Below are 11,679 nucleotides of genomic sequence, written 5' to 3'. Positions count from 1 at the left end.
CAATCATGACCCTCATGGTGTCTATTATTTAAAGAGAATAGAAATAGTATCATTACACAGTTACAGCAACCCCTAAGTAGAGTTAATGTTAGAATTAAATATATTAGAAGAAATTAGAAAGAAGCCCATATATGATGAATCTAACTTGTCAGCTTACAAAGCAACAAGAGGAAGGTTACTGTAAAAATCTTAGATTGTTAACTACTAACCACAGGTACCACTGAGTGGCTTGCCAACTTGGCTACTGTCTCAAACATTAGAGATAACATCAACTTCACATGTTCCTTGCCAATGAATGGTTTACTGATTTCTTAGAGTTGGGTCCAGTTTATGAATATCTAATAAGAACACTGTAAAACTGTTCCTGAGAACCTTTGTCTTTTCTGTTCCTATGCATATGCAACATTGCTTTTCTCTTTTGCTTTATGATTATAAAAGTCTGACGCTTGAATAGTAAAATTGCATTCAGATCCAAGACCACCTCGCGTCTGTGTCTGTTTGTCATTCCCCGACTCCTTGCCCACCTGAAACCAGTCCCCCTGGGTTGCCTCAACGGTCCGTGGCACCCAAAGCCACAGGAATATTACTAACTGGCCTTCTCCCTGTACTGGTGTGCACTGGAGTCTTGGATGCTGTGGGCCGGTGAGGGCGGGGACTCAGAGGGAAGGGCGGGGCCTCGGCAGAGCAGGAGCCCAGGAAAGGGGGTCATCCTCCAGGACCGAGTTGGGGCTTGGGGTAGGGCTCTGAGTCAAGTGCCCATGGGGTCCCTTCCCACAGGGACTTTGTCCTTCCTCAACCAAGTGCGGATGTGGAGCTACAGTACGCCTTTCATGGAGAGGAGGCTCAGCTACTTCCGTTGGGCCTCGAGACACCACTCCTTACACTTGCAGCAGCTGTCCATTTCGGCCAGAAGCTTGGAGCCCGCCCAGAAGCTGTCTACTGCAAGCAATTTTGTGAAATACCTCGAGCCTCCCCAACAGAGGGACGACGCAACTTCTCAGGACACTGATGAGTCCCCGCAGCCTGATGCCTCTACCTCGGTCCCTGTGGCTCAGTTTCCATCAGATCTTCCTTGAGGTCCCATACTTCCCCTGAGAGCAGGTAGCACCCTGGGGACACAGGTGGCAAGCCCCAGTCCCCACTCTAGGGCCCACTCCTTACTGCCTGAGTCTTGGCAGGGACCCTCCTCTGAAAGTCCTCCAATACTCTCAGCTGCGGCTATATCACTCTGGGCACACACTGGTTTGTAGTCCAAGGCAGTGGGAGCAATGTGGCCCTTTTCCCAAGCCGGGCGATGCTCTGCCCCACAGGGCATGCCGCTAAGTCACCCTTCATCTTTGGTCCAGCCCTACCAGAGATATACCCTCCAGGGGCTCCAGGGGCTCCAGGGGTTCCAGGGGCTCCAGGGGCTCCAGGGGCTCCAGGGGTTCCAGGGGCTCTAGGAGATACTCTGCAGCCTAGCCTTGGGGGCAGTACCTACCCTTCTGTGGACAGACAACTCCCCAAGAAGTAAAGGCTTAATTAATATAACATCCCGCCATCTTTCTGGCTTCCCCGACTCGATAAAAGCAGGTCGGCAGTCTAAATTCTCAGTGTCCTGACTGCTTGTCATCTCTTCTGCTTTTGGTGTAGGGTCCGGCCTAGCTGGAGTTGATCTTTCTACTGTGTCTAACTTGACTAAACTTTGTGATCTGAACATGCTACTTGCCAGAGGAGAACCCTGGGCCATCCCTGACATGGTCTGAGCCTTTTGTCTGCCTTTGTCTCAAGCCAATCCCTTTATCCAACCATACATGGACCCCTATCCATTGCCAATCTGCTTTGGAAGTCCTGACCTTAGCTGGGCAGACCCCAGCTCCAGACTCCAGAAGGTGAGAGAGAATCAGAACTTGAACTTGTGTGCTGCATGATGGGTTTTATTGAGACCAGGGGACAGTGTGACACTCAGGGGTTTTCCTTCATAACTTCTTTTATCCAGGAGGTGAACTTAATAAGTTTGGTGTAGATGGCTGGCATGTTGGTTTTGGCGCATGGGACAGAGCCCCATGATGTGATGCCCTGGAGCACACCATCACAGAGGAGGGGGCCTCCTGAGTCACCCTGAAAGGAGAGGGAAAAGAGTAAGAAGGAATTGGCAGTTGGGTTCTACTTGACAACCTGGAACTAACTTCATGGGAGGAATACAGGGAGACTCTAAGAGACAGTTGTGGCCAGTAGGGAAGGGAACCCAGCTCCTGGGAGCCCAGCTCTTACAGCGAGTGAGGGGTGGACAGGCCAGTCCCTGAAGCCAAGTCAATGAGGAGGAATAGTACCAGCTCCAGGATCCTCCCCTCCCAGCTCACATCACTTCCATAAGGAAGGAAACCAAGCGTCTGCTTAGACAGGGTGTGGAAGTGGGAATTGAGAACCTCAGTTCCCTCTCTCAGCCCTTCACCTCACCGCAGGGAGGGGCTGTCTCACCGTGCAAGTGTCTTTGCCTCCTTCCAACTCTCCTGCACACAGCATCAGATCTGTCACCTTTTCTTTGTAGGCTTTGATGCACTTCTCATTAGACAGTAGGTGGATGTTCACACACTGGAGATCATCAGGGAATTCCCCTGTGGACCAGGAGGCAAGAGGGTGGTGAGCAGAACCCAGCCAGGTCCTCTGTGCCTCTCCCTCACACCCAGCTGTGTTTCCTGGCTCAGACTTACATATAAGGGGTTTGGTACTGCCCCAGCCTGAGGCAAGGCAGGTGCTCCCCACCTTGGGCTCCTCAGTGGGCAGATCGATGACCTTCACCCCATCTGTGATGTCCGCAGGCTGGCTGAGATGTAGCAGCATCAGATCATTGCTGTGGTCATCGCCAGGTTTTCGGGTGTGGTTCCTCATGAGGAATGGTTTGTAGTCAGGGTGAGGGAAGCTTTGACTGACAAGCCGGTGCTGAGCAAATGGTTCATCTTCTAATAGGTTGTTTCGGCCCAGCCAAACCTGGTAATTGCTGAGGGCAGGAAAGGAGATGGATTGAAAGAGAAGAGGCAACCAGGGAGATTGGGCAGAATAGAGGAAAAGGGGGATGAGGGAGGGAGGGAGAAAGGAAGAGAGAGTCAGACAGAAACACACACATACTTGCACATACATACATACACAGACACATACATACACACACACATGCACACACACACACACACAGAAAGGCACATATATACACACATTTAGAGACAGAGAGACAGAGACAGAACAAGGGAAGAGGGGGAAGGGAGGAGGGGGAGGGACTGAGAGCTGCTCAGGTGCAGCTGGAACTGGGCTGAACTTCCCCAGTAGGTAAGGCCTGGCCCACAGCCCAAGTCTGAGCTCCCCTTCCCTAACTCCCCTCCCCCACACCAGCATCTGCTCTCCCTCTGTACTCAGTTACTTCACCCAGCTCCAGCTCTGACCTGCCCTTCCCTGTGTCCTGTGAGTGGACAGAAGGTCCTAAAGGCTGAGCTGGTCTGAGGAGAGTGAGGACTTCTCTCACACCCTACATTCAGGGACACCCTACAGTCAAGGATATGACTTTGTATCCTAGAGGCCTTTAGGTCAGTATTGTCAGTAGTAATAAAAGAGGACACATGAGACCCAGACCCAGACTGAGATGGGCCAAGAGGAGGAGGAGACACAGAGATACAGATGGCCATAGAGACACTCAGATGTGAATACAGACAGGAGACATGAACAATAAGATAGAAAAGAAAGAACCAGAACATGAACACAAGCCTTGAGAGAGAAGCAAAGACAGACACAGGAGGTCATGGACAGACCATGGGTCCAGTCCTGCTTGTCCTCTTTTGTCTTTGAGCCAGTCCCACCCTCCTGCCCTTCAGCAACCCAGCCCGTCCTCTAGTCATTCCTGTCCCCTCCGTTACTCACTTGCTAGAGCAGTGGGCAGCCGTGATCACCCAGCTGGGGTCTATCAGGACACCCCCGCAGAGGTATTTGCTGAAGCTGTATAGAGCCACTTGCCAGGGTTGGGAATTCTTCTCACATTTATATCCTCCAATAACCCGAGACTGGCCGGGAGGTGCAGCATCTGTAACAGGTGCACAGGGGGTGGGGTATGGTTGGAACAGATAGGGGGTATGGATGTACTGTTGGGTAACAAAGTTATGGGATGGCAGGCAGTCAGAGAGAGAGAGAGAGAGAGAGAGAGAGAGAGAGAGAGAGAGAGAGAGAGAGAGAGAGAGCATTCCTAGTTTAATGAGAGTGAAATCAGAGGCCAAGACACTTTCGCATTTAAAGTCTCCAAAGCTTGAGAAGACATCAGGGCCTTGGTTGGGTTTTGGGAATTCTGGAAAGGGTGAGGCCCCCTGATAACTAGATTTGAGGGAATAAATGAATGCAGAAACGGGAGCTTCAGGATGACTTCGGGATTATTGGATTGGGCATGAGGCAACCAGCTGGCATAGAAGAGAATGAGGGGTTTCCAGATCAAAGGGGCAGGGTCGAGGATTGGGTGTGGTCTCCTGTTAGGGTCTGTGTTGGAGATGATACCTAAGAGGGTGGGGCTCCCTAAGAACATAGTTTGAGCCTGGACAAGCAGTGGGAGAAGGAGACTTTGGGGGATGTGAGGGGAAGGTCCTGCTTCCCACGGAGTGGGCAGGGGCAAATGATCAGTGTGTTGGTGAGGTTCAGGGTTCTCTTGGAGGCAGCCTCAAGACAGCACAGGGGTGGAAAAGGAGTTAAACAAGTCAGACCACTGTGCGACAGACAGGAGGACCCAGTTGGTGTGGGGTGCTAGGGTTACGTGTTGGGTCTTGGGATGTCCTGCACAGAATGGGACCTAGAGTTGTGCAGTGGGGTTCCAGCGAGGTAGGACAGGAGCTGGTGGGGCTAGAAACAACAAGTAGTGTGTGGCTGAGAGTGGGCAGCATGGGAGGGAATAGTGGGCCAAAGCACTGCGTTAGGAAACACGGAAGCTTGGCAAGCACTTATCTGTAATCCCAGCACACAGAAGGCTGAGGCAGGAGGAAGGCCATGGACCAGACACAAGCCAGAATTTCACCATGAGACACTAGCTCAGTGCTTATTCCCAAGAGCTGGGCAGATGGCTTGGTTGCTACAGTATTGGCTGTGTAAGCATTAGGACCTGATCTGAACTCCCCAGAACCTAGGTAAAAGGTCAGGTGTGGCAGTGTGCCCCTGTAACACCAGAGGTGGAAGCAGTAGGAGTCCCCTGAGTCCTTCCAGACAGCCAAGTTAGCTTAAAGAGAAACTCCCCATTCAGTGAGACCCTATCCAAGTGATCGAGGAAGATCCTTGATGTCCATGAATGGCTTCTGACACCTGATTCCTCCTCCCAAAACCAGACGTAACCAAAAAGTCATGGAGAAGGGCCATAGGCCAATTCCCCACAGCAGAAAGTGTGGGGAGACTCATCTGATGTCACAAGCCAATTTGGGAAATGAAACTGTCAATAGAAACTGAGCAACTTGAGAAGATGGAGGACCAGTTGTCATGATGTGGAGAACACAGCTGAAGGCTGACAGCTGCTGGACAGCCAAGAGCTCTATTGTGGGATTTGGGCAAGCTCCTGACTCAGGGGTTGCATTATTAGGCTCTAGGGAAAACAACAAAGAGAGGGGAACCGAGGTCCTAACGTTCATCAGGGGTTGGAAAGATTCTTTGGAAAGACTGGAGAAGCTCAGAGACAATCAGGCGGCTAAGGAAGAGGAGACAGTTCTGGAAAATGGGAGAGAACAGGGGCCTGGCATCGGAGGACTGTGAGGGACTTGGCAGTGTGCAGGGGCAGAGAGTGAGGAACAAGTGGTGCTTTAGAATGTAGCTGGGGCCAGGGGAGAGGAGAAGGGGATATCCAGGGCCAAAGGCAGCATAACAGTCAGGGGTGTGACCCCACCAGCTTCCCCCCGTGTCTCACCAATCTGCCCCAGGGACAGGTCGAGGAATAGGATCAGGAACCACATGGTATCAGGTGTCCAGGGGCAGCAGGTGGTGATCTTGGAGCTGAGGAGCCTCCTTGGGGAGCCTTTAAAAACTCCTAGTTCTCCCCCAGCCCCACCCCTGTCCTGTTGGCACTCATATGCTGGCTAAGGCCCTGCCCTTGCTGACGGAGGTGGATTCCGTGCTCTCACCCTCTTGGCTGTGGGAGGGGAGGGCCCTGTTGCACCTGCTGTCCAGTAGGCTCTAGGTCACCCTGGATACCTTCCCAGGGCTGAGATTGGGTAGGGCAGTGCCTGGTTCTCCAGTACCTGTTCATGTTTTGGTGATTAAAGCCAAATGGCAAGGTCAGGGGTAATAGTGAAGGGGTGTAATAGGTGGATGGAGGAGAAAGTGACCCCCAGCGCACAGCTCTAAGGTAGGTCCTGCACCTCAAGACCAAGATTATCCTCAGAAATCAGCCATTAGAACAAATTCTTTGCACCAGTGACAGCCAAGAAGGCTGCAAGCTCCCCTCATATATGTCGTTTCCTTTTTGTTGAGAAGGGCAAAAATGTTGCTGTCGTGGACCTGGATTCTGGATCACTGATTTTATTGTTCCTATTAGAAGTTTGGGAGCTGGGTATAGTGGTGCACACCTGAAATCCCAGCACTTTGATGCCAGAGGCAGGCGGATCTCTGTGATTCTAGGCTCTAATAATCTGTGATGTAGATCAACTTGGTCTACATAGTGAGTTTCTGGACAGCCAGGGTTATATATAGAAATGTCTCAACACAAACCAATAAAATAAAATAAGATAAATAGTTATGGTGCACATTACCATGCCTGCCACTCTTTGGTTCTAGAATACGAGGATTCAGGTTATTCCTGGGGAGTGTCATGTGCCCTGAACAATGTTGTAGTCACAATGACTTTTTCTTGTTTCCTAGGTAAGGGTACACAAGGTCCCATCCTTCAAAGTCCCAAAGATCAGGACTAACTTCCTTCCCTGGGCAAGATTTTGCCCACAGGGCCTGCATGGTGGTCACACCTGCAACCTCAGCACTTGGGAAGTGAAGTAGGGAGGACCTGAAGTTCAAGGTCAGCTCAGCTACAGTACAAGTTCTAGGTCAGGCTACGTGGACCTTGTCTTCCAAAAGAAGTGTGTGTGGGGATGGGTGGGATTGGGATGCAGGCTAAGTGCCCTGTAGAGGGTTGGTATAATACCCCTTATATTCAATGCTAAATTCTGTACCACAAAATCTGGTTGCTCCAAGACCAGCAGATCCTCACGTTTGTTGTAAAACCTTGCCCCCAAGTTATCTGTCATTGGTTAATAAAGATGCCTACAGTCTATAGGCAGAAGAGGGATAGGCAGGCCTGGAAGTTCCTGGGCTTGGGGTTCAGGCAGGACCATGAGAAGAAAAGGATATGGGAGAAGGAAGAAGTCGTCATTGGGTAGGTGGTTCATGAGCACATGTCCACGACGGCCAATCTCTCCCAGTAGGAGTGGCCCAGGTGTAACAAGGAGAGTCACATCTTGGGGTCATTGACAGGGAAGTAGACAGAAGAGCACAGAGGGCTGATATCTGCCCACCTTAGTGCTTTATGGCTTATCAAAATATAAAGGTTTTGAGTCTTTTATTTGGGAACTAAATGATCTAAGTTGATGTAGAAACCCCAAATATTATTTACCACAGCAATACCCTAAACATAGCAGCCACACCCTTACAGAGAAAGTTGGATCAACACTATGGACCAACACTATGTTCTTTTTCTATTTTCCGTTTTTAAGAGAAGGTTTCTCTGTGTAGCCCTGGCTATCCCGGAACACACTTTGTAGTCCAGGCTGGCCTCAAAGTCAGAGATCTACTTGCCTCTGATTCTTGAGTGCTGGGATCAAAGACCCACGCTACCACCCTACCAACACTGTTTTCTTCATGCTAAGCAGGTGATACCAGCAGGGGAGAAGCCCTGGATAACAGTGTATGTTGATTTGCAGAGGGACTCAGCTTTCTCAGGTAGGTATGAGGGAGATTGTTAGTCAGAGTCCCAGGTGGTCCTTGAGGGACATAGATGTTGGGCCAATGAGTCAGTTCCTTTTCATATGTTTCTGGATCCACTCCATGTATCTGCAGACTTTTGTGTAGACTCCAGGCTTAGTGGTAGTATCACAGGGGACATCACCCCAGCATACAATGCCATGGAGGGGACGCCCGCAGAACAAGTGTCCTCCAGAGTCACCCTGTAGACATAGGAAGGGGTTTTCCTCAATATTTCATTCTATGTAGTGAGAGGATGCACACCTGCTCCTCCTGTCTCAACCCCCTGAGTGCTGGGGTGACAGGTGTGCAATGCCCTGCCTGTTGTCTGTGGTGCTGGAGATGGAAGCCAGGTAACTCTACCAATCAACTGAGTTACACCGAAACCCACTCTCCTGCTTACTCTAACTAATCACTACTTTTCATCCATGAATTCCCCAGCCAACCCCAGCCCATGAAACTCCAACAACAACCCAAACCACTCCAAGCCCTCTCTGATTCAACATAAGCCATGAGAACTCAGTCCCCCATGTTCAGCACCCAGCCCCACTCAGTTCACGTCAGATGCCCTCCAAATTCTAAATATCGTCTTTATCCAAAGCCAAACTAAAGCTGGGCACTTTAAACACAACCCAACTCCCATCTTTGTTCATTCTTTACCCCTCCCACAAACCCACGCCATCCAATGACAACCACAATATCCTTCCCATACTGAATCCAAACAAACTCCCTCCCTCAATGCCTTCCCAGGCCATGTAATCTATTCCATACACATATATCTAAGCCCATTTTCAACCTCACCATGCTTCTAACTGATCCTGTAACTTCATCCACACCTACACACAGCATTGTCTCTGGCCCAAAGAAAATTCAAGGAACCCTATTTGTCCTATTCTGTCTCAATTTAGCTTCCAACGTGGCCCAACCTAGGATTGTCTGAGGTGTCTCAATTGAGAGGTTGCCCAGAGCGTGTCTGTGGGAAGTTGTCTTGATTGCTGGCGAAATGTAGGAAAATCCAGCCCACTATGAGTGGCACCATCTCTAGGCAAATGGGCCTTGACTGTGTAAGATATTAAGAGATGTCTCAGCGATTCAGAACACTGGCTGTTCTTGCATAGGACCCAGGTTTGATTCCCAGCACCCACAAGGCGGTTCAGAACTATCTGTAATTTCAATCTCAAGGTCATCTTCTGACCTCCATGTGCAGTACACACGTGTGATGCACAGATAGACATACATACAGAAGAGCACACATGAGTTCCTGCCCTGACTTCCCTCAATGTCAAAGTATAAGGTGTAAGCTAAATATATTACTTCCTCCCTAAGTTGCTTTTGGACAGAGTATTTTATCACAGCAACAGTAAATCAAGCCAGGATACATCCCATTCCCTCCTTTTACCCAGGAGTCTGTGCCACCGCCTTCGACACCAATACACACCATGTTGGGCAAATGCCTCTGAGATAATACTGATGTTGGCACAATGCAAAGTATAGGGAGTCTCACTGAGGAGAACAGATGGCTTTGAGTACTTTCAGTCCCTTTGTTCCTTTCCCCTCCATTCAAGAACCCCGGAGGACAGCATTGCTCAAATTCCTACACCCAGCCCCATCCTTCCACTCACCTTGTCACTTTCGACTCCCTGTGGCTCCAGGGTTGATGTCTGATAATAGGACCCAGCCTGACAACACCCAGTCCTAACTGATGAGGGAGCAACCTGTGAGCAGCGCCGCAGGACATACCTAGGGCGTTAGCCGGGCAGGCTGGAAAAGTCCCAACATCATGATGCCATGATGCTGGGTGTGAGCCTCATAGCCCGGATGTGGGATGATGGGAAAGATGGAGCATAATTGTTCTGGGCCATTGAACTTTTGAAGGTTGTGTTCGCTCAGGTGCACCCTCATAAAGCTGGGTGAGTGAATAAGAGTAGACAAAGTAGTCAGAGTGGATATCCTGGGATTTTCTGAGAACTTTTTTGTTTTCCCAAGTCCTTGAAGCCAGTGGCTCCAACCATGACCCCTTCAGAATCAAGGAGTTTCTTCATGTGGTGGTTCATGCCTTTAATCCCCACACTTGGGAGGTAGAGGCAGGTGTATTTTTCTAAGTTGTGGACCAGCCTGATCTACGCAGTGAGTTCTAGAGAAAAGTGGGTTACACAGTGAGACTCTGTCTCAAAAAATATACAAACAAAATTGTCAGGAGTCATAACAGGACAAGCTAATAACTAGCAGGTGATCATCCTGAGATGGCCAGCCTCGGATCATTATATAATCTGCGACTGATTCGCCCTTATTAAGCAAGGCTGTAAGGGATTCATTTTGGGAAAGATTCCTGCTATTAAAATGCTTTTCCTGTTGTTATTATTAGACACACATAGCAATCATTAAGTAATAGCCCACCCCTTTGGAGCAGATCTCTGCAGATCTACGAAGATGTACTGTCTCGTAGTGATGCTATATAGACAAATAGATGGCTTCTTTAGTCTTAATGATGGTCCTGTAAGAATTCCTAAAATTATATCAATGATTATTAAGTTCTTTTATAGTGGGACTGCTATTAAGTCTCTTTCTGATAGTTAAAACTGCAGTAAGAACTCTGCCAGTCTCCCAGGTGTCACCAGTTAATTGCTCTTAGATAGTAACCAGACTTTCTCCTACTCAGAACACATTCCAAGAGGTTGTAAAACAATTATCAAGAGTCATAAAAAGAGAACAAACGATTTGTTACAGGTGCAAGGACAGAGGATAAGATATTGACTGGGTTTATCTATACAAAACTTCACTAACAACTTAGGTATGGTTTTAGACCTCCAGCGAATCTGTATAGCTGACACTGTGATGAATGGTTAGCCAGATAATTACTCCTTATAGATTTTCATGTAAACATTTTCTGTTGTAAACTTCTATTTCAATTTATGCTTTGATCTTTCATATGAACTTGTGATGAATTTTGTAACATGTGATCATGTATTCTGAAAGATGTTTAAGTGCTGGGGACAAAGAGAAGAGACACAGGAGGACTGAGAGAGAAGGACTGAACAGAAGGACAGATACAGAAGGACTGAGCTCGAGAGGGACTGAGCTGGAGTCAGGTTTGAGCTAAGGAGAAGTGAGCTAATAAGATCTGGGCTGAGAAGAAATGCAGAGAGGAATAACTTAGAGACTATAGGTAACATAAGAGAGCATTGTGCAGAATGCAGAGGAAAAGAGGAAAAAAGAAGCTGGAGAGAACAGAAGGCGCAGGCAGGTTTCTCCTTACCATAGGACAGAACAGGTCATTTCTTAATAGCAAGGCAGGCTTAGTCTTATTAAAAGGAACACGCCTTTTCTCTTACAAACTTGGGTTTAATTCACTTAGCATTAAAAGGGTAGAAGTGATTTCTTTCTCTATGTAATAAAGATTGGAGCTCATCTTTCATCCAGAATGAGTGAGTTCTTTCTGCACCGATGCTTGGTTTTTGCTCCATATGCATATGTAAGTATGGATGTGTGTGTAAGTATGTGATCATGAGAATGTATGCATGTGTGTGTGTGTGTAAGAATGTAATTGTGATAATGTATGTAAGCTGGAACCAACTGATTATAAGTGGAAATGTATAAATGTGCATTTATGAATCCATGTGTGAAATTATATATGTTTATGTATATTTGGATAAGTAGAAGCTTTTCCTTCTGCAAGCGCTATTCACTTCTCTTGGTTCAATAGAAGTTTATTGCTCCAAACTTCCCCCTGGCCCGACAAGGAAG

The 11,679-nt window shown here is 48.4% G+C and overlaps 1 protein-coding gene and 1 pseudogene across 1 annotated transcript; both read right to left on the bottom strand.

Moving 5' to 3' along the window:
- Positions 1-1,898: 1,898 nt before the first annotated feature.
- Klk1 (kallikrein 1) lies at positions 1,899-6,017 on the bottom strand. The gene is made up of 5 exons (NM_012593.2): positions 5,894-6,017; positions 3,889-4,048; positions 2,694-2,980; positions 2,461-2,597; positions 1,899-2,100 (listed from the first exon to the last, which is right to left on the bottom strand). Exons 1-5 carry the CDS (start codon positions 5,937-5,939, stop codon positions 1,945-1,947), a joined length of 786 nt encoding a protein of 261 aa, NP_036725.2. The 5' UTR covers positions 5,940-6,017; the 3' UTR covers positions 1,899-1,944.
- Positions 6,018-7,985: 1,968 nt separating this feature from the next.
- LOC134485117 (kallikrein-15-like) overlaps positions 7,986-11,679 on the bottom strand; it is an 8,490-nt pseudogene continuing 4,796 nt past the window's right edge.

Source organism: Rattus norvegicus, chromosome 1, assembly GCF_021556685.1.
Source record: "Rattus norvegicus strain SHRSP/BbbUtx chromosome 1, alternate assembly SHRSP_T2T, whole genome shotgun sequence".
Classification (NCBI taxonomy): Eukaryota; Metazoa; Chordata; class Mammalia; order Rodentia; family Muridae; genus Rattus; species Rattus norvegicus.
Note: the sequence above shows the minus strand (reverse complement) of the source record. Positions and strands in the feature narration are given on the sequence as shown.

What these genes read in the sequence shown, in the direction of transcription:
- Klk1 (NM_012593.2), bottom strand. Translation starts at nt 5,939, where the DNA reads ATGTGGTTCCTGATCCTATTCCTCGACCTGTCCCTGGGGCAGATTG. An exon ending in CAGTACCAAACCCCTTATAT is followed by an intron (nt 2,598 to 2,693) that starts GTAAGTCTGAGC and finishes CCTGGTCCACAG; the next exon opens with GGGAATTCCCTGATGATCTC. An exon ending in GAGGCAAAGACACTTGCACG is followed by an intron (nt 2,101 to 2,460) that starts GTGAGACAGCCC and finishes CTCTCCTTTCAG; the next exon opens with GGTGACTCAGGAGGCCCCCT.